Here is a 25,340-nt window from a genome sequence, read left to right as displayed (position 1 = left end):
TCCTTAAAAGACCCTCAGTTGTGGTAGTCAGTTGAAACACATGATGGTGTAATGAACAGAGTAATACAAGTGTAATTTAATACCCAGCTTTTTGCCTCTGATTGTATATCAGCATGTGAGGTCTCTAAATTATTCAGTATAGCCACTGAAAACGCTCTCTCCCCGACAAATAATGTCATTATAAATAGTGTATTGTCATGTGTTTTAAGAGAGTACAAGATGACAGATTTTAATCAACACAGCTGTTTTGATGGAGGGTTATAAACGTAAATAGAAATCGTTGTGCTCTAAGAAAAATGGTTCTTTCTATGTTTTTTGAAGATAATCTATTTTGTACTGATGCATAAAGTTAGGTGCAGTGCCAACTTATGTGCAGACCCTGCTTGCTTTATCTTAAATATTTGTTAAACCCGAGCATTGGACCTAGTGCTGTTTGTTTCCAATTCTGCTAGGAATCGCATGCAAGTTCATATTACTGATTATGTGTCTCAGCCACTGACATGAAAAGCTAGCAGGGAAACAGAACTCTGAAAAGTAACTAAAAATACATTATTTGTCTCAATATTTACTGGCTTAATGATCACTATGTCAGATCTACTCTGTTTAGTAGTAAATAAGGTTATATTTCTCTTCTGCCACCAGTTCTGCAGAAGCTAACATCTTCTTATATGTTTGCATTGTAAAATGGTTTTGATATTGATGTTTCACCAGATTCACAGACCAAATGTCCATTTACGTATAAGTATTGACCCCCCTCAATCCCTGAAAAATTATAGACCGATTCCTCAGTGTAATTACTGTTCTACAGCTGTTTGCGAGGCCATCACCCTGCCCTCTTCTTACTGCTGCTCTGAAATTTGTCATAATGAATGCCAAGATATGGATTTTTTAATTTTAAAATAGGAAGAATTCACATTTGCATATGACATTTCAGGAAAGGATTTAAAGTACTTTTCCTGAAATGGATATTATTTAACTTTTCTTTTTGTTATCAGAAACAAGGGGACCAAGGTCCAACAGCCCATTAAACATTCAGGTAGCCTGATCTACATGTCTGTTTGATCTCTCTTGGTGCTTTCATGAAATCTACAGTTCATGACTTTTGTTTTCATGGGAAAACAGTGAACACTCAGCTTTCTTCTCACAAATAGTTCTGTTATTAGATTTGCTTTTTAATTCCTTTGAGTAAGGATCAAGAATTATTAGCTTGTATTCCCTGCGTGACATCGTACAATCATCATATATTTGCCTTGAAACTCTACTGTTTATATGCTGCTCAATTTGTTTTCCACTATTCTTAATTTTCCATTGATGTGCCATGTACATTTCCTTCAACCAACAAACCAGTGATGGGTATTAATCACATTAAGTGATGGTTGGCTTTGTTACATGTCAAAAGTTTGTGTTTGCATTTGAAGTGGAGACAGAAATTCAGCAGGGTCACAAAATTATAAAAGACAGACTGCAAAGTATCAACGGCATGATTTACAACAAGCTCAGTGTTGCTATATTTGCTCTTACCAATTTCGATTCCCTAGAACAATAACCATTTATTTATTCTATATAAAACAGAAGAACATCAACAAGCATGAGTGAGAGAACAAATAGTTCATTTCTGTGTGTTTTGGGTTGCTTGGTCCTGAAATAGTTTTTCATTTTTTTCATATTTTCACTGTTTCTGGTTTTAACATGCCTAGTCTTTTCACTCCTTTGCTTTCTTTTCATTTTCACATGTGAGCTTCTTTGTTCTCCTGGTTCTTCTTTGATATTTCTAGATTTCTTTGCAGCTGTAATCAATAGGGTTTTGTTGTCAGAGCCCTCTTCTACTCATTATTTTCTTTATATTATTTGCTGTCTTCTTTCAGCTAGTATATTTCACAGACCATTTCCAAACTTACTTCTCAGGCCTTCACCTTTCTCACTATTTTGCAGTCAAGTATTTCCAGTCTCTGAAATCATGTCTCTTTAAAACTAAATAACAGCCCTCACTCTCTGCTTACAACCATGAGACCTTTTGCACTGTATCCACAGATGGAGGAAGCACTTGGGCCCAAGAAAGGCAGCGTCAGTTAAGATGAAGTAACACAGTTGTGCCTTTGATTTCCCTTTTACAAATGAGAGGTCATTTGATATTTTTCTGACTGTTTTAACACACCAGTTTTGTGTCTCAATACAGAACATCACAGATAAAGTCCTTTCTTCTCACCTTTCTCCTTAACCTCATCTCTTTTAGAAAAGGTGATATTGGATTTATCTTGTCAGACTGCAACTATAAGATAGCCTCTCCCCTACCCCAATAATCAGTGAGGAGAAACAGAGAAAGTTAGAGCAGCTCATCTGACCTGTTTGGGATATCTGCTTTCCTACTACTCTAGAAATACCCATTTTCTTTGCTGACTGTAAAAGGAGGTGACAGAGAGCACAGATGTGGCTGTCCACACCTGATCGGTTTAACTTGATCCTTGCTCTCATACTATATCGTATGCTATCCTTATTCAGTGTCCTGTAGTTCCATGTTTTTCTCAGAAGAGTATTTCCTTAGATTCCCCACCCCACCCCACTTGTTTAACTTCCTTGGAATCTCCCATTACTTGCCTTCACCTAAAATATGTCTGCAGTTGGATGCTTTTGATTCTCTACCAAAAATTCCATCTCTTTTTAGTTTCAAATATCTTCTTTAAATTTTTTCATGAATATATTTTCCTTTATTCCCCAACACACCTTGTGTACTTTTCCCTAATCTGAGCATCTACTGCACTGTTCAGCACCTAGTCTTTGCTTGTACTGACAATTGTTCCTATTTAATAGGTGCAAGTTTTCACATACCAGGGTTGTAAAGTGCCATCAGAATTCACAGTAATATACTGTATAATATTATTCAAAGAAAGACATTATAGAAAACATGCTGAGGAGTTCTCACCTCTCTTTTCTCAATAAACACTGAAATTTTTTTCTTCTTAATTTTCTTCTTGCTTTTATCTCTTAGCTGATATCTCTGGTAACTCAGTTCTGTTTTCTACTGCCTGTTACTTCATCACCAATCTTGAATCAATCAGAATTGGACTGAAGGGCAATAGTGGATGAGGCATCATAGCATCCCTCTTGGAGCTACAATGTCAAATGCAGTAAGACTTGATTTTACAGCATGATCATTAGGGAGAGGATAGTCTAATGAAGAGAGTACTGACCTATGACTCCAGCAGGTCTGGATTTAATTCCCTACTCTGTAGAGAACAAATATCACTGGTGGTTGAAATGTAAGGCTAAGTGATTCTTAACTCTTCAATGGACTACTGTTCTCCAGTTTTGCAGTTCTCATACCCAAATCCACAAGTCTGTCAGATGCTATGGCTGCTTGTATATGAGTAAATAAAACCATGCCAGGGATTGCTGTCAGGCACTGGGACTGTCTCACCTGCACTACCAGTTGGTTAGAGCAACCCCACTGTGGTGGGGTCCTGTGCCAACTAGCACTGTCCAAAACAATGCCCAAACTAGCACTGTCCAAAACAACAAGTTTGAATCACAGAATCACAGAATGGTTTGGGTTGAAAGGGACCTATAAAGGTCATCTAGTCCCCCCGCCCTCTGCAATGAGCAGGGACATCTTCAACTAGATCAGGTTGCTCAGAGCCCTATTCAACCTGGCCTTGAATTTTTCCAGGGATGTGGCATCTACCACCTCTCTGGGCAACCTGTTCCAGTGTTTTACCACCCTTGGTGTAAAAAATTTCTGTCTTATATCTAGTCTGAATCTAACCTCTTTTAGTTTAAAACCATTACCCTTTGTCCTATTGCTAAAGGCCCTACTAAAATGTCTGTCCCCATCTTTCTTGTAAGCCCCCTTTAAGTACTGGAAGGCTGCTATAAGGTCTCCTTGGAGCCTTCTCTTATCCAAGCTGAACAACCCCACTCTTTTGGCCTTTCCTCACAGCAGAGGTGTTCCATCCCTCTGACAATTTTTTTGTCCCTCCTCTGGACCCGCTCCAACAGATCCATGTCTTTCCTGTGCTGAGGGCTGCAGACCTGGATGCAGAACTGCAGATGGGTCTCACCAGAGCGGAGCAGAGGGGCAGAATCCCCTCCCTCGACCTGCTGGCCACACTTCTTTTGATGCAGCCCAGGATACGGTTGGCTTTCTGGGCTGTGAGCGCATATTGTTGGCTCATGTCCAGCTTTTCATCCACCAGCATCACCAAGTCCTTCTCAGCAGGGCTGCTCTCAATCCCTTCATCCCCCAGCCTGTATTGATACTGGAGGTTGCCCCGACCCATATGCAGGACCTTGCATGTGGCCTTGTTGAACCTCATGAGGTTCACACAGGCCCACTTCTCGAGCTTGTCCAAGTCCCTCTGATTGGCATCCTGTCCTTCAGGCATGTCAGCTGCACCTCTCAGCTTGGTGTCAGCGGCAGACTTGCTGAGGGTGCACTCTATCCCACTGTCTATGTCATTGATGAAGATATTAAACAGCACTGGTCCCAATATGGACCCCTGAGGGACACCACTTGTCACTGATCTCCAGCTGGACATTGAGCCATTGACCACTACCCTCTGGATGTGACCATCCAACCAATTCCTCATCCACCAAATAGTCCATCCATCAAATCCATCTCTCTCCAGTTTAGAGAGAAGGATGTTGTGGGGGACCGTGTCAAAGGCCTTACAGAAATCCAGATAGATGACAACTGTAGCTCTTCCTTTGTCCACTGATGTCGTCTCTCCATCACAGAAGGCCACATGGTTGGTCAGGCAAGACTTGCCCTTGGTGAAGCCATCCTGGCTGTCTGGAATCGGCTCCCTGTCCTCCATGTGCCTTAGCACAGCTTCTAGGAGGATCTGTTCCATGATCTTCCCAGGCACAGAGGTGAGGCTGACAGCTCAGTATTCCCAGGGTCCTCCTTTCTACCCTTTTTAAAAATGGGTAGAATTTTAAGCAATGTTTCCCTTTTTCCAGTCACTGGGGACTTCACCTGCCTGGCATGACTTTTCGAGTATTGTGGAGAGTGTCTTGGCAACTACATCAGCCAATTCCCTCAGGACTCTGGGATGCATCCCATCAGGTCCCACAGACTTATGTATGTTCACGTTCCTCAGGTGGTCTTGAACCACTTTGAGAGCAGTCACTTTCTTTGGAGGATAAGTGTGGTGTGGAAATGTGGTGCCTGCTTATATTGTTTCATTTGGCCCTAGTGACACAGAAGAGGTCCTTTCCTTACTACTGAGGGCATGCTCAGCAGCTCTGAAGGATGCATCTGGGTGACCTAGAGTAGGTAAATACAGACCGTACCATAGTCCCCCTTTGAAATATTCTTCATATTATATTATCCCATTGGTTTAGAGTGCTTCATAGCATAGATTCTGCCCTCTGATATGTTCTGTAAAACAGATTAATGAAACCATATAAATAATAATGAGTCTGCCACAGTAGTTAAGCCTCAGTTCAAAGTAACATCTTTCATCTTCAAGAAATTTTTTGGTAGAGCTGGAACAGTAAAGAGTCACAGTTCCAGGGATCAGACTCTTTGATAATGAGACACACAAGCAGTTTTCCATGGTTCATTAATAAACAGCTTTTCATCATTGGTCCAGTGTTAGTGATTAAGCGATATACTTACACCTTGATTAAATGTTTTCTTCCAACTTCCCAAAGTTCTTGCAGGTTTTTGTACGTCATTGTCATATCTGCAGTGTTCTCCAAAGAAATAATTTACCTTATTTTACAGCTGAAAGTTTCTATAATTCTAAGAGCCCAGGTGTTCAAAAACTGTTCCTTTTACTCTCAGTCAGAATTGTTAGACTTGCTTTTGCTGCTGTGAAAATTATAACCAAATGCAAAACACAGGCAAAATACTTGAAAGCGTAGACCATCCTGCAGATAAAAATGAAGGACAAATATATGGGTACTGCCCATTTTTTGTTTTGCTAAAATAAAAAACTCTTATGAAGACATGTTGCTTTCCAAAAAATGTTTAGTTTTATTGTGCTATCTGCAAATTAATTGAACAGCTTATAAAGAAACTGACATACTTGTTTATGCATAAAAATAGAGGAGTAATTTCTTCCCTTCTGCTTGTTTCCAGTATAGTGGGTTAGTTCCACGGGAGAGCTGGGACATGTGGCATCCAACCCTGGTGGCTGAGGCCCTGTTTGCAATCGCAAACATCTTTAGCTCCCTACGCTTGATCTCATTATTCACTGCAAATTCTCACCTGGGACCTCTGCAGATATCTCTAGGAAGAATGTTGCTCGACATTTTGAAGTTTCTCTTCATATATTGCCTTGTGCTGCTGGCTTTTGCAAATGGATTGAACCAGCTGTACTTCTACTATGAGACAAACGAATCTGGCAACTGCAAAGGAATACGATGTGAAAAGCAGAATAACGCATTTTCAACGTAAGTGGCTGATCTATTTCTATTGTCCCCTTCTGCCCACAATATTTTAATCGCTTAGATGTTGTTTACAGGGAAGAGGCTGTCTGTATTCTATTGGCATTACAGCGGTGTCCTGACAGATACATCTAAAGTTACCCTAATAAAAAAAATAAACATTAACATTGCATGACTCTGTAATAATATTCATCCCATACCACAGTGAAGTCTGTACAATTGGAAATATCTCAAAAGATAAAAAGATAAAGTAAAGAGGAGGGGGAGATTATATGAGATTAGAAAGTACATATTTAGAATTAAGGGAGGAAGGGTCACCAGATCAGAGCTTGCTTATCCCGGCAGCTGTCATTCTGCATTTCTTCCATGTCTGCTTGTGGGCATTAAATAAGTTTGGTGTTCTAAAACATGAAGATTCCTTGTAGATGTGATAAACTGAGGCAGGAAAAAACATTCGGTCCAGGCTTCTACTGACCCTGAGTCTACTCCACACAATCAAATACTGTATTCCAATTTCTGTTTTAAAGTTTATTTTTTTTTCACTTAAAAATCAATTTTACTTCACTCTGTTCTGTAGTTCATCTATAGCACCAAACCACTACCAAATTAATACTGCTTCTCTATCTCATCTTTCAACTTCCAGTCTGAATCAAACTCCTGCTGTAAATACCTGTTCCCTATTACCTTCTATGAATCATATCTAGGCTGTTTTTAAAAGATATTTATTACCAATGGCTTCCTTCTCCATGTAAATAATTTTATAATAATAGCACCTTTTATATCATCTTAATCAAGTAACTTTGCTCAGGCACAGCGTATTTATCTTGCTTATTAATAACCTCTTATACAGGTCTAAACTTTGTATGATCTAAACAGAAAAGCACAGGGAAATTTTTCAGAGCTGAACATTGAGAGAAGCAATATTATTCCTCTGGGAAATAGTTGGGACTACTGGTACTAGTGCCAGAAGATGGTGTCAAGGCAAACTGCAATGCCTTATGAGCCTTTTCTGCAACCGTGAGCAGGGGAGAATAGTGGTTGTTCAGTCTGTGCTCAGACAAGTATACACCATACAAGAGACTCCCGAGCGGTGCTTTACCACTCACATACACTGTATTACAGGAGCAGAGATTCAGGACCTAGAGTTTCTCTAAGTAAAAGCCTACTGCCCTCTCGGGTGTCACTGTAGGACAGCACTGGACTGGGTTGCATGACAGTTACGCTTCACGGTGGGAGAGGGGCTGAAGGGTGAAGTTTTGCCCAGTTCTGGACAGCGGGTCCCAGTGTGCAGAACCGCTCCGGGGTGGTGGAAGTCCCAGCAGTTCAGCAGCCTCCCTGCTCCGGGTGCAGTGGGGAGAGCGCTGGTGGCCCACGCGTCCTGTCTGGGTAACTGGCTTCTGGTGTCAGGGCGAAGGAGCAGGAGGGAGGCAGTGGGAAGACTCTCTCCAATTCACCTCAAGATATGGGACAAGACATGCAGAAAATTTTGCTCCAAACTTTTGGGCCCATGCTTATGACACTGTACGGTAGCCGAACATGGTACAAAAGGGAAATTACGTCAAGCTATCTAGTCGCAGAGGATTTTTTTAAAGTTGGTTATTGTTATTTAGCTTCCTAGCTGTTGTCCCAAACGTTTCTGAGGGAATGTCTTATAATTTAGTTATAAAAGCACAAGTTTCATTTGAGAGTGGCATGTTTGTCTTTTTAATGTCTTCATTCTTTGCAAAACAAAACGTATGCTAATGATGATAATGTCTTTCTAATTATACACTCCTTTTATCTCAGTGGCTCTCAACACAAATGAGAAATTGCCTAAACTGACAACGCCAAGTAGGTATGAAGATACCATAATTGTTTTAACATCTTGGTGAAACACAGTCATTGAGTTACTTTTGGATCCTTCTTCTACCTTCTGCAGTCAAGGCAATGGGCCAAAATACTTAAAAAGGAAGGTGTCCAAAATAAGTTCTCTAAAACTATATTTATCCCTCAGAAGTTAGAACGAAATCAGCCTTTTACTCACAGGCTTATTTATAGATTCAGGATTGTATATCTAGAGGCTCAGATTTGAAACATTAAGCCATCATTTCCCTAGAAAGATACTGCATATATGTTGCTCATATTGTGATAAGTATCATTCATCTCAATCAAGTCAAGGACTTTTGTGAGTTTGGGGAAAAGCTGAACCATCTGAAAAGTGCATGTATTGTTATTATACAGCTATTTCTTTCTGGTTTTGTTTTTCAGATTATTTGAAACACTGCAGTCATTATTCTGGTCTATATTTGGACTCATCAATCTCTATGTGACCAATGTGAAAGCAAGGCATGAATTTACTGAATTTGTTGGGGCCACCATGTTTGGTACCTATAATGTAATCTCTCTGGTTGTTCTACTCAACATGCTAATAGCCATGATGAATAATTCTTACCAACTTATTGCTGTAAGTTGTTCCTTATTCTTAGATCATTTATAATATATACCTTCTCTCTGTTCCTACATCCCATTTTTCTGGCAGTAAATCTTTCTTACAGACAGGATAGTGGGACAAATTCTCTGATTCATTTCAATTCTTTTGCACTGTTCTGGAAGGACACAGAAACCAGACCCCAGCTGGATTGGGCAGAAGGGAATTTCCCCACAGCTCTGAATGGGGAATGGGTGGCCCTGCTGCAGAAGGCAGCTCGTGGGTTGGGAAGGGTGTCCTGAAGCTGCTGGCAAGTGACGTGGGCTCCAGCCCAGCCCAAGCTGCGCTGTGCAGCACCTCTCCTGAGAAAGAGACTCCGCCAAAGTTTGTTCTGTCTTTGCTGTATTTCTAATACATTATATTTATTAACCTTTAAAAGGCTGTTACTTTTGGATTTTTGTATAGCATGAATGTACAGTTAAAAGAAATTGGATGCCCATGTTTCATGGACAGTTTTGGACCCATTAGCAATTCAAACAAAAGGTCATGAATTCTCATTCAGCAGTGTCCTGTCTTCTCCTTCAATGAAAACTGTCTTTATCCTTATTAGAGCTATTGGCTTATTTTTATTTCTCAGCTGTCTATTAAGGTGACTAATGAAAATAAACACTGATTCATCATAAGATAATTAAAATGTGATCATGCAGAAAGCAAACAAATAGAAGAAACCTTCACAGTCTTAAGGTTTTAAAATGTGCCTTTTTTCTAATCTGGAAATTACAAGTTTTTCCACAAGAGAAATACTGACTACATGTGTTTATATAATGCTACCTGACAAAGTCTGGTACACAATATCACAACACAATAGCATTCTTCAAAACTCAGACTGCAGGTAGAATACTTTTCCTACTACAACTTCTAAGTTACTGTTTTGATTACTGTGTATCTGGCAAAATATTAAAGACTAGGGCTAGACCTGTAGTTTAAGTTCTTGGCTACTATGTTTGTTGTCCAAATCTAGTATTAGCAATTTAAACTTCTTGTTCAGCTGCTAGGATTTAGCAATCTTTCCATAGACTTCAGTTTTGATTTTTTAAAAAATTTTCAAAATTATACAATATTATATAGAATCCAAAAGAAATAAAATTTCCAATAAAAATAAAAAAATAAAAACCCCACAACCTATTCCAAATATATAATTCTGAAGTAGGAGGAAAAAAAGATACTCAACTCAACAGTTTTTTGTAGCCTCGTGATTTGTTGGATAACCTATTTGTGAATTTCTGGGGCTGGCAATTGCTAAGAGAGTGCATGAGACTTACAGACTTGTTGAAGCTGCTACACAGCAGAGTAATTAGGGTGATCTATGTGGAATAATGATGAGCTGGTATTGTAACAAAACATCTCTTCCAGAAATGTAGCATTTTTCTGCTTGTAATTATCCTTTGTTGTTTGAGACTTCTAATCATTTAAAAGCCTGTAGCAAGGAAAGCAAGGTTGAAGGTGGATGTATACTGTACATAACTAACATCTCTTTACTGAAGTAAAGCAGCTTAGCTTTGCTTTGTGTTAAATACCTTCTGTCTAAAGAAGGTGCCAGTATTTTAACAAGAAAATTCTTTAGTATTTCAGGGTTGTTCTAGTTTTAGGTTTTCAGATTTTTGTAGTTTGTTTCACCTCCTTAATTACAGCAACATCTGTGCTGGTGTTGTGTTTCTTGTGTGCAGGATCATGCAGACATTGAGTGGAAGTTTGCTCGAACAAAACTCTGGATGAGTTACTTTGAAGAAGGAGGAACTCTGCCTACTCCTTTTAATGTCATACCAAGCCCAAAGTCTCTGTGGTATCTGGTCAAATGGTTATGGAGACACCTTTGCAAGAAAAAAATTAGGAGAAAGCCTGAAAGTTTTGGAACAATAGGGGTAAGTTCTGTGTTTTACTCTGGCTGTAGTCCTCCTCTTTGCTATATAGATGAGTATTTCTCAGCCTTACAGAGCATCCAAACTGCCAAATAATGTGCATATGAGTAGAGAATAATTCTAACAGAGAACGTTTATTTTTTACTTTCATGTCAATGTATTTGACTGAAGAGAAAGCATCATCGTATTCCTGTGCAATGACAATATGAACCATGACTGTGCCTCATCTACAGATAATGCAAGAAAGATTAAAAGCAATACAAATATGAGAGATCAAATGTGTATACTTGTCTGCCAATCCCAGAGATGTGGGTGATGATCTCTAGCTCAAGTGTCACAGTTCAAGTATCATTGACATATCATGAATCACAGACTTGTATATGAAGTACTCATCATGCGATATTCTCTGTCTCTGTCTCTCTCTCTCTCCATGTAATCGAATGGGTTTACCATAAAAGCATTCTTACCAAAAGCTGTTCCATTTTGAAAACATTTTGAAAGGTAACAGCATTTACTTGGAATTGCTTAATTGAATTTACAGGTAGAGTTATTTCAGAATCACATTGGTATCCTATTCTAATAGTGCTGATTAGCAGTGAAATTGCTAAAAAAAAGAGAGGAAAAGACACACAAGGGGAGCAAGAGTAGTCCTGCATCTGGATTCAGCAGATGCCTGTGTAATATCTCAGCCACAGACTTTCTCTGGTAGCTGCAGTGGGTTAAGCAGATTTGAATTTGTCCCTCCTAGCTTTATCCAGTTGAGATACTGCAGTCAGCAGCAAGGTTTTTCTATATTGTCAGAGGAAATATCCAGGCAACAACCTAACCCACCAACAACTAAATCTTTCTAGTTATGTTTTCTGCATTTCCCATAGCAAGCAAACCAGAACCTCAGTAACTAGACTGCTTTTAGCCAATTCCAACATAAAGAAAACTATTGTGGGTAAAATGTGGATAATGGCACTGTCCCTATACGATAGGGATTTGGTGAATATAAATGTTTTCAAGTCTGTTAGGAACTCCAATAGCAAAGCATTAAGTGAGAGTACGAGCGTATCATATGTGGGTAAGGAGAAGAAGAAAGGGTTACAGTCCTCATGCTGTTGACCCTGGTAGCAAAACTTCCATTCATTTCAAAGAAGCCAGGGGTTACGATACAGTTCTTTGCTGGACCATTACTCTATTGACCTTTTCTTTGTATTTCTTCCCAGTGTCTTGAGAAGTGAGTAATAAGGATAGGCTTTTCCTACATATTCTTGCTGTCATATCCTGGCATTCAGTTTAATCACCAGATATACTTGGAGGAACAAGTTCACAGGGGTGTACAGATGTATGATAAAGAGGAAGAGTGACATATAAAACTAATTCACAATTCCTAAGCTGATGAATGGATTTTGTCCTCTTTGTGGAAAGCTTCTAATCAGGCTTAACCAGTTGACATTGTGAAAGCAAAATATGCTTCACTTAGCTGTCATACTTGTGGATAGGAAAGAAAGGAGGATGACATTGAAACAAACCCGTAATAGACTACAAGAAAGAAACACTGAAAAAAAAAGCATTAAAATTAGTATTAGAAAAGCAGTAAAGAGACACAGTGATTCAGCTAGAAATAAAAATAAAAGACATGAACTAGCATGAATGGTGAAGAATTTCAGGAATAAAACATCACTGTGTAACCTGGCAAGGGAAAGAAGTAAATGCAGAGACCAACAGGAGGAAAAACTGTGAGATTTTGTTAGAAAGAGAATATCAACGAAGTGGTGTACTTGCGTGTGTGGGAGAGTGGGCAATGCTTCTAGGCATTTGTTAAACATTTGGTAGGGATGATTAGCTAGTGTAAACTGATTGAGTGATATTAAAATTAGTGGAGTGATGCCAGCGTATAGCAGCTGAGGATCTAGGGTTGGTTAACACAATATGCCTGTTTGACTGAGAGAGATCCAGAATACCCTTATACATCCCAGCAAAACCTTCAGGACAGTATTTTCTGTCACACTTCCCATCCACGATAAGGGATATTTTTTCCCTCTCAAATGGCAGCTCTGGGAGTAAACTCATTCCTGGCTCTGTGGAACAATAAAGTAAGAAACAGGGTGCTCTCAGCCCTCTGCTGAATGGCATGGTGAGGAAGGGGGTTCAGAAAGGTCACCCTCTGGTTCCTGCACCTACCTCCTGCTGGGGTACATAAATACCACCTTCTAGAAATTAGCAGCTTGAGCTCTGGAAAACTGGTGCAGCAAAGGGTCAAAGGGCAGGGAGTCTATACACAGAGCTGGTTGGGAATTTTTCCAGACAGAATTTTCTTTTTTTTAATGAAAAAAATACAAAATCCTTAAACCCCAAACTTCTTCATTAATATATACCAGTTTCAGAGAAGCTTTTGTTGGGAAAAACTTTTCCGCTTCAGGATGAAATTTCTGTTTGGAGAGAGAAGGAGCAGGTGCCAAGTAAAGCAAATAGCTTGGGCTAAGGGAGACCCAGGTTCATTTCTATTCTCCAGTGGATATTTAATTATTTACCCCAAGCAGAACAGCTCTGACAGGAGAGATTTCCATCTCAAAATCATTAAGACCTTGGAGGAGAAACATACTCTCTTGGGAGAACAGAAAAGAAGGAGCTGAACCTGGCTTCCTTATGATTTGAATGTGAACCACTAATTACTGAACTGTTTGGGAGCAGAGGACATAGCTGAGGGAGAAATGTAGGGCATTTTTGGTTAATTTCTGTTGAGTAAATTTAAAAAAAAAAAAAAAGATGAAAGTGGAAATCCCAAAGTCTGTGAGACAATAGGACCATATCCATCGCTAGTTTCCACTACAGAATAAGTACTTAGCTGCAAGTATAGCTGAAACCCCTCTGAAGCAGGGGGCTCATGGCAACAAGACTTCCAGCTGCCTGGAAAAAGTGAATGGCTGTGTCTGACCAGGGAGTCATGTCAGTCCACACATCTGGGCATCTCATAGAACTACAAAGTTCTTCAGCTAGCTCCTCAGCTCTAACAGAAGACCCATTAGGGCTATCTGAATTTGGAACATTTTGCAATTTCTAGGCCCAGTTATGCACCCAAGCTCCACAAAGGGCCAAGATGTGGGTATGCACTATGCGCTCTGATTTCCACATTAAGAAAATCTGTCCATACCCATCAGAGTGTGAGAGCCACTATTCACTCCAGTGGTCAGGTCTACACACAGTTTGGGTAGATGCAAACCAGATGCTGTTAACTGGATTTTCCGCAAGAGGTTAAGTCATTGGAGAATGAATGGGCATACCTAGGTGATCTCATAGTTTGTCCTGGGGCAATTTGCTGCTTTCTGGTTTTGAAAAACTTATTCCCATCACCCACAGCTCAGCCTTGGGTTCCCAGAACTTTTTCAGTTGTCCCAACAAACTTCATCACAAATTAAATTTAGAACCTCTATACCCTTTCAACCAAAGGGAAATGAAGAGTTTTCTCTGGCTTTTGTTTGGGGATCTCAGATGATGGTTCTCTGACTCCAGCTCACTGGAATCTCCTCTGTAATAACTTTGGCCTCAGAGCTACAAGATACTTCTTTTCATTGAGTCCTGCATTATGAACTCTGATTCCTTCCCTATGACCAGAACTGGGAAAATAACCCCACTATAGACTCAGTTTCAGGCTCATTTTCTTACATTGGCTATATGGATGTATGGATGCCATGTTCTCTGTGAGGCAGAACTCAGATTTCAAAACATTTTGTTCTGCAACCTCTAAATGCTAACTCTCCTATTAGGAAGCCCTAATTAGCAGTGACGTACTATGGTGTTTCCCAGTAGAAGAATCAGTAGTGTGCATCCAAAGGCTGAGTCAGTGCTAGAGGATACAAAACAGATGATAGACATAATGGAGCTGGCTTGTTAAAGCCAGCATTTTTCAAGGATCAGGCATGATACCTGCATAAGAAACCTTAGTACCAAAAAGCCAGGATTCATGAGCTAGGAATGAATCAAGGATGTATTAAATGTGTCACCAAAACACCACTGTGTATATATATATACATGTATATATATATACATATACGTGTACACTTGAAAGTTCATTATATGCAGGCAGAACTCATAAAGAAAGGGTTCAGAGTCAGTATAGTTTACGGCAGACATGCTAGGGAAAGGATTTATATGAAGCTTTTCTTATGGGTACAGAATTAAACCTATGCATTTATTTCACATTTCACTGTAAAATAAAGCAGAGCAGACAGCAACTGCAGAAAGTATTCTGCGAGACAAGAATCAGCATTTGTTTTATTTATAGGAGTTATTAGCTTTACCTGAACTGAAGTGCGTTTCAATTACACCTTAAAGTGTTTTTCCCTTTACCTGTGAGTCAGATCTGTTGTTGAGAGCTTTCTTAGCCGCGGACTCCCTTAGTGCTTTCTCAGCAGCAATGGAACATCTCCATCGTGTGGTCAACTGCGAAAAATCAGATTTTTTTTTTCTAAAAACCGGCTAAAGACGGGTGGTGTGAGGGTCTCAGCCTTCCCACGGCTGCCTTGCCCCCTCCGGCCCCGGCGGTGGGCAGGCTCGCCCATCCTTCCACCCTTAAACACAAGGAATCTCTGTCTTCTCTTTGGATGAGGCATAGATACAGCAACATGATCGGGAAAAACACTGAAGACAAGATGGTTATGTATAAAACCCTACACCACAGTGGCTGTTCAGAGCGATTAGGAAATAATGCTTTTCACCTTTCTAATTTTTTTTTGCCAAGCCCAACCACACAGCTACTGCCACCCTCAAATGAATTACAAACAAGAAATCAACCCTAAAGTGTAAACTGATTCCAAGTACAGGGAAATTGTTAATCATAAATTGCCAATTAGTTTCAAATAAAAGGAGATGACAAAATACCTTACTGTGCCTGCCTCATTATGCAACTGAGGTCAATTTTAACAAGTCCCTTGGATGTCCTTTTATCCTGTTCTAAGATGCTGTTAAGTGTTCTGTTTTGTAGAAATACAATCAGTGCTCAGACACCTTCTTTTCTTGCCAGCAGCAGGTATAAAAACCGAAGTTAAAATTGTAAGTCTTTCACCAGTCAGGGATAATTAAAGGTAGAGAATATGGAGATGTGACTCAGTATGCTATTGAGGACAACAGGAATTCAAGGACTAAGTAATTCAGGCCTTTTTTTCCCCCATCTTCTTGTGGACAGCCCTTAGATACAGCGGTATAATCTAATGCAAGGCTTGCTTGAAGCCTGTACCATGCTTTCATCCTACCACACTTCTTTTTGCTGTTCCTCTTCAGAGTTACTACCCTTCTTACACTCCCTCATTATCAACACCAAACTCTGCATTACAAGCTAAGTTTCTATCTTCCATACCCCTCTCTGTGACCAAGTGTTATGGATTTGTGTGGCGCAAGGGTTTTTTGGTAGCGGGGAGGGATGGCAGGGCCGGCTCCTGTGGGAAGCTGCTCGAAGCTTCCCGGGCTCCAAGTCAGACCTGCCGCTGGCCCAGGCCGACCCAGTCGGTGATGGTGGTAGCGCCTCTGGGAGAACAGATTTAAGAAGGGGAACTGGTAGGAGGAGGGGGATTGGAATGTGAGAGGAACCCCTCTGCGGATACCGAGGTCGGGGAAGGAGGAGGAGGAGGATTTGCCCCCGCAGCCGGTGGTGAGGCGGCAGGCTGTCCCCCCCAGCCCATGGAGGGGAGCGGGTGTTAAAGAATTTTCAAACGTGGATTTCTCTAGGTTTGCTTTATTAACAACTCAGAGTTGGGCCACCACCGCAGTGAATGACAACCTTCCAGAAATTTCCCAATCTTATATACCTTTTTACCACCCATTGTCCCAGTCCAAAGTCTTTGTAATTTTCCAGTCGATCTCTGTTCCCATGTCGTTACCATTCATCATCTTATCTCATCAATTCTCATGTCCTGGTTCTTCTGAAGTAAGTGGTCGTAGGCAGAAGGTCTTTGGTCACCACAATCACTTATCTTCTTGCACATCAAAGATCACCTTTGAATTTCTGAAAATCACTCAGGCTATTCTATTAATTTTTCTTGTTCTAAAGTTAATCACTTACTCCCATGTCTTAGGTCTAAGATGTATGATCCTTCTTCTGTTGATTCAGCTTGACTGGGTTTCAAGCCAGCCATGGAGGGGGAGACACATAGGACAAATAAGCAGCTTATGCATATTGTTTTATAAGCACCTGCATTCTATTAATCATATCTAAAACAATTTCTAATCGTTAGTTATATGTCTAATATGAATAGTCTTAGAAAAAATAAGGCTTAAGGCCTGGTTCCTTTTACAGCGGGGGAGCAGAGCCCCCCGAAGATGGCTGTGAGTCCCTGGGAAAGCTGAGCAGCTGCGTGGTGCTTTGTTACCGGCTGGGCTTAAACCACGACACCCAGTGTTTTTAACAGGGAACTAAGCAGGAAATTTTCCCTTTAATATGGTTTTATAATGCAGGTTTTGGTTAGCTCTGTCTTAAAACACACATTAGGAGCCATATCGAGTGTCTTGCTACCACCATGCTTATGTCAAGCTTTTCTCAATTCAGTAAAATACACTTCAGTCTCTGCAAGCGAGTGACATGATCACATTGTTCCCCTTCTATCTCAGATCAGTGACTTTGGGGCTCTGCAAGCAGAGACCTGGCTGCCCCACCACATCCATGCCAATGCTGTAATAGCAGCACATTGATGAAAAGGTAGAAAATCCATTTTGCCTTCCCAGTAACACCATTCTTCCTTCTGTAAAGCTAATGACAGGCTTTGCTCCAATACTGCCATTTTTCAACAGATTTTGAACCATGTCTCTCAGCTTGCTAGATACCACATATTGCACAGACCTGCTGTTTTTCTATGCTGTAAGTATTTTACTACCAAAGAGGGATTAATGGTTTTTTGTTCTGTTCTTTTCTTTTCCTTTCCTTTTTTTTCAGAGGCGTGCAGCTGACAATCTGAGAAGACATCATCAATACCAGGTACAGGCCCATGTTTATTTTGGGGGCAATTATTTTTCTATGCCTCCAAAAGGTCTTCATGAGTGGAAAAAAAAGAAGTATTTAATGAGAAAGCAGAAAAAAACCCCCCACAAAAAAACCACAAAATGCATACTTATTTCATCCTCAGCAAATAAGCATAGTATTTTTGGTGTTCAAACAACAGCATTTGAGAAGTAGAGTTGTCTACTTTTGGTGTGCAAAATGATATTTCCTAGAGCAATAATATCCTAACCAGTATTTTGCCCGCTGTAACATGGATTTCCTTTAAAAAAGCAAACAAATAGTCCCACCTCCCTGCTGAGATTCATCAGGATCATATATGCAGCTCACTGACATGTTGCATCAGAACCTGCTCTCCATCTGTCTGTTCTGTCCCTTAATAACCCTTCTGTCTAGATCCCCTGTAAGCTGTTCTTCTTTTCCATCCTTCCTGCTTTAGCCTCTGATTTTTTGAGATTATTGTAGCACAAGGAATAATTTTCAGATTTATTTTCAATTTTTGTTGTGTTAAAAGGGCTGCAAGTTAAACGAGATGCGGGCTGTACACTTGTAGGTTTGGTAATTAATTGCCTCCATATGGGAAATGACTGGGTAAACTACGGCTTTTCCAACCTGAAAGGGAGACAGCTGTGGGAAGTACGACAGGGATCTATAAAATCATGGGAAAGGTGAACACAGAGCAGCTGTTTACCATCTAGCCACAAACTGAATACCAGACACGTACTACACCGCATTAGTAAGGCTGTAGGCAGCACTTTGAGGGAAGTGATTATTCTCCTCCAGCCCACACTTTCAAGACTGTATCTGGAGCAGTGTGTCCTATTTTGGGCCCCCCACTACAAGAGAGATATTAACAAACTGGAAGGAATCCAACAAAGGGCCACCAAGATGGTTAGAGGGCTGACATAAAAGGAGAAGCTCAGATTTCAGCTTGGAGTAGGTTAAGGCAAATCTAATTGCTGTCTTCAGTAACATAGTGGGTGGTTAGAGAGAAGAAGGAGCCAGATTTTTCTTGGAAGTGCACAGCAAATAACAGGAGTCGATGGACACAAGTTGCAGGAAGGGAAATTCTGTAAGGAAAATCATCACAATGAGGGCAGTAAAGAATTGGAAAAAAATTGCTCAGGGAGGCTACAGCGTCTTCACCCTTGGAGATATTCAGCACTTGACTGGACATGGCCCTGAGCTGGATCAGACAGCCCCCAGGCATCTCTTCCAACCTAAATAAATTTAGGATTCTTAGAAGTAGAAGGCAAGAATGGAAACTATCAGAGAGCAGGTTAAAAATAAAAAAAAATCCCAAATGGAATCTTATTCCAGCTATACTGTGGAATTCATTGGCAGAGGATTTGTGGATGCTGAAAGTTTACATGAGTTCAAAACACATAGGAAAACCTGTCACGGCCCATTAAACCTAGAGCTATCATTTCTGATTCAGAAAGTGTCTGAATCTCACATTGCAGGAGGCTTGGGAGAGTATAACTGGAAATAACATTATACAACCAAACTAGACTTGCACTACTCATGAGGCATCACCAACTGCTCACTGTCAGACTGCATGTTACTGGCATGAGACATACCTTTGATCAAATCCAATGCAGCCCTTCTCAGGATAATTAGTATCAGCACTTTCCATTGAAAAGCAGAAAAAATTTTAAACCAGATCTAAGGTTTGTACATTTTTTTGTCGTGTTCCTAAGCACAAAGAAATCCAGACAGGCCCAGTGAGTGTAGGTTTAGTAACTAATACCAAGAAAGCTAACAGAGTATTTCATATTTTTAGGAAGTTATGAGAAATCTGGTTAAGAGATACGTTGCAGCAATGATAAGAGATGCCAAAACTGAGGAAGGACTGACAGAAGAAAATTTTAAGGTATGCATTTATTTATATGTTTATAGGTGTTTTATTAAGATATTATAAGACTGTGAAGCATATTTCTCACAATCCTCAGTTGTTCAGGTAGCATATAACTTGCTTCCTAGAGTAATGTCTGTGTCCTGATGAACCACACACAGATAGTACTGTACATGGACTCCAGCAAGTCTCCTTCTTTCTTTAGCTGGAGCAATAATCAGTTTTATCAGCTGGTTTGAATTGTGCCCATGTAAGGGGACACCAAGGTGTGACTAAGTGCGTGTAACAACATATTTGCTAAAGCAAGATGCAAACAGTTTCAGCACCTTAGGAAATAGAATTTTTCTGCTATAGAGTGCTGTTGTGCACTTACTTGTAACGGAACACCTTTTATATGACTTAAAAGATGGAAAACTTAAATAAGCAGTCAAACATTAAAATCCTTTGACACAGATAAAGTGAACAGGGCCATATATATCACAACACTTACATCCATCACTGTGTATTTCTAGAATCAAACATTTTTGTTACTATTGGCACCTCAAACTCCAAACATTCAAAATGACATTCATCTGCCTCAGCTTACAAAGATACAGCCAGAGCCTGAGCTAATTGCTTCATTATTGCTTCATTCAGATCATCTTGAGTGCCATCACACAGCACGTACAGGACAACCAGGTGATCAGGCCAGGTCAGCATGGGTTTATGAAACGCAGGTCCTGCTTGACCAACCTGATCTGCTTCCATGATAAGGTGACCCACTTAGCGGATGAGGGAAAGGCTGTGGATGTTGTTTACCGGACTTTAGTAAAGCCTTTGACACCCTTTCCTACAGCATTCTCCTGGAGAAACTGGCTGCTCATGGCTCGGATGGGTGTACTCTTCACTGGGTAAAAAGCCGGCTGGATGGCCGGGCCCAAAGAGTTGTGGTGAATGGAGATAAATCCAGTTGGCAGCCAGTCACAAGTGGTGGTCCCCAGGGCTCAGTATTGGGGCAAGTTCTGTTTAATATCTTTATCAATGGTCTGGACGAGGGGATCGAGTGCACCCTCAGTAAGTTTGCAGACAACACCGAGTTGGGCGGGAGTGTTGATCTGCTTCAGGGTAGGAAGGCTCTGCAGAGGGATCTGGACAGGCTGGATCGATGGTTGTTGCGGTTTAACCCCAGCCAGCAACTAAGCACCACGCAGCCGCTCACTCACTCCCCCCCCACCCAGTGGGATGGGGGAGAAAATCGGGAAAAGAAGTAAAACTTGTGGGTTGAGATAAGAACAGTTTAATAGAACAGAAAAGAAGAAACTAATAATGATAATGATAACACTAATAAAATGACAACAGTAATAATAAAAGGGTTGGAATATACAAATGATGCACAGTGCAATTGCTCACCACCCACCGATCGACGCCCAATTAGGCCCCGAGCAGCGATTCCCCCCGCACCCCCTCCCCCCAGTTTATATACTAGATGTGACATCACATGGTATGGAATACCCCATTGGCCAGTTTGGGTCAGCTGCCCTGGCTGTGTCCTGTGCCAACTTCTTGTGCCCCTCCAGCTTTCTCACTGGCTGGGCATGAGAAGCTGAAAAATCCTTGACTTTAGTCTAAACACTACTGAGCAACAACTGAAAACATCAGTGTGTTATCAACATTCTTCTCATACTGAACTCAAAACATAGCACTGTACCAGCTACTAGGAAGACAATTAACTCTATCCCAGCTGAAACCAGGACAGTATCCACCCCTTATTCTATACCATTGACGTCATGCTCAGTTCCCATACCTTCAGTTACATCCTGGTCAATCATCATCACCTTTTCTGTCCCTTTGAGATGGGACGAGGCCAACTGTATGAGGTTCAACAAGGCCAAGTGCCGGGTCCTGCACTTGGGTCACAACAACCCCACACAGCGCTACAGGCTTGGGGAAGAGCGGCTGGAAAGCTGCCCGGTGGAAAAGGACCTGGGGGTGCTGGTCGACAGCCGGCTGAATATGAGCCAGCAGTGTGCCCAGGTGGCCAAGGAGGCCAACGGCATCCTGGCCTGTATCAGAAGTAGCGTGGCCAGCAGGAGCAGGGCGGTGATGGTCCCCCTGTACTGGGCACTGGTGAGGTGACACCTCGAGTCCTGTGTTCAGTTTTGGGCCCCTCACTGCAGGGAAGACATGGAGGGGCTGGAGCGTGTCCAGAGAAGGGCAACCAAGTTGGTGAAGGGTCTGGAGCACAAGTCTGATGAGGGGCGGCTGAGGGAACTGGGGTTGTTTAGCCTGGAGAAAAGGAGGCTGAGGGGAGACCTTATCGGTCTCTACAACCACCTGAAAGGGGCTTGTAGTGAGGTGGGTGTCAGTCTCCTCTCCCAAGTAACGAGTGAGAGGACGAGAGTAAACAGCCTCAAGTTGTGCCAGGGGAGGTTTAGATTGGATATTAGGAAAAACTTCTTCACCGAAAGGGTTATCAAGCATTGGGACAGGCTGCCCAGGGAAGTGGTTGAGTCACCATCCCTGGAGGTTTTAAAAGATGCGTAGGTGTGATGTTTAGCGACATGGTTTAGTGGTGAACTTGGCAGTGTTAGGTTTATGGTTGGTCTCGATGATCTTAAAGGTCTTTTCCAACCCAAATGATTCTATGATTATGCCTTTAGAGAAAAGGAGGAGAAATAGGGACCTCCTGAAGGCCAGGTGCCTTCTCCTAGACAGGCCTTTAAGAGACAGAGGTTGCACTGGCTGAAAGCAGCCTCCAATGACTAGCTCTGACTTAGCTGCTAGCTGCCAAACATTTAGTGGAAATGCACGAAGTCCTACCTGCACTGCTACTCACAGGGAAGCGTACACACATGTGTATGCCTTGTGCATGCATGTGTCCCCGTGTGTGTTTGTAAGGGATGATGTTAAGAGCTCATCAAAATGCTGTTGTTATGATGGGATAATACTGTCTAGCAGATTGGCTGTAGGTCTTCAAGTTGTCCATGCTCCTTCCTCCACCACTGTCAGTGATTTCTATGAGTAGTCTAGGCTAAGGTACATTTACTCTGACGTTTCCTCTGATAAAATTGCTAATCACTTTTCTGTCTCACCCATTAGACAGTCTGCAAAGCACCTTTAAGATGCCAGGTATTATCCAGATGGTGAAGTTTATTACTGATCCCTAGCAACAGCCTTTTTTTTTCTTAATTACAAGAGGAAAAGTCAAATTAGCTTTCACGTTCTGATGTTTCATCTTCCTAATTTTTAGGAGTTAAAACAAGATATTTCCAGCTTTCGTTTTGAAGTCCTGGGTTTGTTAAAGGGAAGCAAGCTGTCTAATTTGCAGACTGAAAAGGTGAACAAAGATGCTGCCTCCCTGTCAGAAAATGAAGAAAATAGTGAGAGTGAAGGAAACAAGAAAGGAAAGAAAAAGACCTTCAGCCTTTTTGACATAACAACGATGATTCACCCAAGATCAGCCACTATTGCCTCTGAAGCGCATAATGTGAGCAACGGCTCAGCAATGATGGTGTCAGAGTCCACTAAGGAGAAACAAAAGCGTGTGAATTTTGTAACAGACATAAAAAATTTTGGGTTATTTCACAGACGATCAAAAACAAATTCTGTGGAGCAGAGTACAAATAAAATATACACTGTTTCTGAAGAAGTGTCCCGTCAACAGGCAGAAGAACAATGTGAGAAAACTGCTGAACTGGAAGAGGGAGAACTGACTATGAACTGTGAATTAAACATCCAAAGTCCTGACGAAAAGTGCGTGTTAGCTGAGTCACAAAATAACAGTGACTCTTCGGATTCACAAGAAGAGGGAAGTATTTGTGCTTCAGAAACAGAGAAAATGGAGTTAGAGAACTCAGAATCAGCCACACCGCAGGATCAGCTGGACAAGGACTTGGACATTTGCATTGACTGCGATGGGAAACAGGAAACAATTGATCAGGGTGATTATGTGATAACAAGGTTGTGATGCTTACAGGAGGAAGCATTCACAAATATATATATTTTGCATAGTGCTTTTGGGGGGGAATTTGTTTTAAGAGTTACATTAGCAAATGCAGAATTACACTTTATAGTACTCAGCTGTGGCACATGATCTTGTAACATAGTAGTCAAGAGAAAGATAATACGGGGACCTTCTGTTTTGTAGCCTGCTTTAGCTTTCACGATTTGTTTTACATTTTTTAATAAATGGAAGCATCTTGTATTCTTGTACTGTTGCAATAACCCACAGAAACTTTTTAGCTATCTTTTTCAATTACAACAAATGCAATTTCTCTCACATGATAGTTGACTCCTATGATAAATATTTTTCTATGCAAATAAAAAGTAGCTTAAGAGACTTGTAAGCCTTTATTTAACTTTGTAGTTTCTTAAAAGATTCTGGGCACCATAATAATCATAAATGGCTCTTGTCAGCATAATTCATGTCAAGCTATTAGAATAATTTATTTAAATTGCTAGAAACTTGATTTGTTTCAAAAGCTATACAGGATCACAAGATAAAGTATATTCTTTTATTTATTGAAGGAATATGAATACCTGTAAATTATGAAAGATCAGTCTATTTGATTATTTAATTACAGCTTCTCCCTCCCAGCGAGGATTATCACTGTCCTGATACCATTGTTAGAAATGCATTTGCAGGATTTGAAGACTGTAAAAAATGTTTCTTACAGTAAAAGAAATATCTGTGGCTTGCTAAAAAGCTGATGATGGATTACTCCCCAGAAATCTGTAATCACAACAGCTACTGCTTCTTCAACCATTCATTTTTCCAAACATGGACAACCTATGCACTTTAATATTCAACTGCTTATTAGCTTTTGCCTTCACAATACACTCCTATTTCCTAAGAGAAAGATACTTCAGGAATAAACAAACATACAATGATCCCCTGAGTACTTGGAAAAATATGGCAATTTGTTGAGAAGTTTTTAAAGGCAAGCCTTAAGAGAGTTTCTTTGAAAATTTCAGAGTTTGGGGGAACCTGTTTGGAGGTTTTATAAAAAATACTTAGACATTTAAATGTATAAAGAATATCTAATAGTATTTTTCATAACTGATGAGTGACTTATTGTCTTAGTCAAAAACAGTATTTTTAAAATTAAACAGTCTGTTTCTTTTTAATCGGTGACTGGTGTCCTACATTATTAAAAATGTAATTTTACAACTGACCTAAGAATGACCACCCTCGAACTCTCAGCACCATGCTTCTCCTCCCTTGGAAACATGTGAATATACCACATCAGTGTGGTCATTTCATTCTTAACTTCCCTAGCCCTGCCATGATAGATTTTGTAGTTTGTATTAGCCTGTATTAAGGAACCTCCAGATACATAGAGTACACTTACATTCCAGATGGAAACCATCACATGTAACTCCCACCTCGTAGGACCTGACCTAAAGCCATACCATTCTGGATCTAAACTATCCTGGTACTGAACTGAATTTTGAAAATCCAGACAAACACCTCTCATTTCTATACTTTTAGGTGAGTTTTCCAGCTCTACTTTACACATGTGCTACTCTCTCTGAGCTCACATATTGAAAGCTTCCTTCCTGCACATCTATCTGTGCCATAGCACCTAGGAGTGAATTAGTTGAACCAAAATGGAAAATATGAGCAGTAATTGGAAAATAGTTTGTATAGCTTTGCAACAATGCGTTCGAACCAGATTTGATTGCTAAGATATGGTTGATTTCCATCTTGGCCTCTTGACTTCTCTGTGGACTCCCTCTCCTTCATGTCTCTCTCCTTGTCCACCTTTAGATTGTGAGCTCCTTGGGGCAAGGCCTGTAGCTTTTCTGTTTGGAAAG

At 40.7% G+C, this 25,340-nt stretch overlaps 1 protein-coding gene across 1 annotated transcript in view; it reads left to right on the top strand.

Moving 5' to 3' along the window:
* The window catches only part of TRPC4 (transient receptor potential cation channel subfamily C member 4), a 92,201-nt gene extending 68,338 nt beyond the window's left edge, over positions 1-23,863 (top strand). Inside the window, exons 5-10 of the mRNA XM_052812559.1 lie at positions 6,083-6,396; positions 8,638-8,833; positions 10,525-10,719; positions 17,627-17,668; positions 19,473-19,562; positions 22,774-23,863. Of these exons, the coding sequence (XP_052668519.1) occupies positions 6,083-6,396; positions 8,638-8,833; positions 10,525-10,719; positions 17,627-17,668; positions 19,473-19,562; positions 22,774-23,490 (1,554 nt within the window). The 3' untranslated portion in view covers positions 23,491-23,863. The remainder of the gene's footprint in view (positions 1-6,082; positions 6,397-8,637; positions 8,834-10,524; positions 10,720-17,626; positions 17,669-19,472; positions 19,563-22,773) is intronic.
* The last annotated feature ends 1,477 nt before the right edge of the window (positions 23,864-25,340 follow it).

This window comes from Harpia harpyja, chromosome 17 (genome assembly GCF_026419915.1).
Source record: "Harpia harpyja isolate bHarHar1 chromosome 17, bHarHar1 primary haplotype, whole genome shotgun sequence".
NCBI lineage: Eukaryota > Metazoa > Chordata > Aves > Accipitriformes > Accipitridae > Harpia > Harpia harpyja.
The sequence above is the reverse complement of the archived record's forward strand: the minus strand, read 5'-3'. Positions and strand labels throughout refer to the sequence as shown.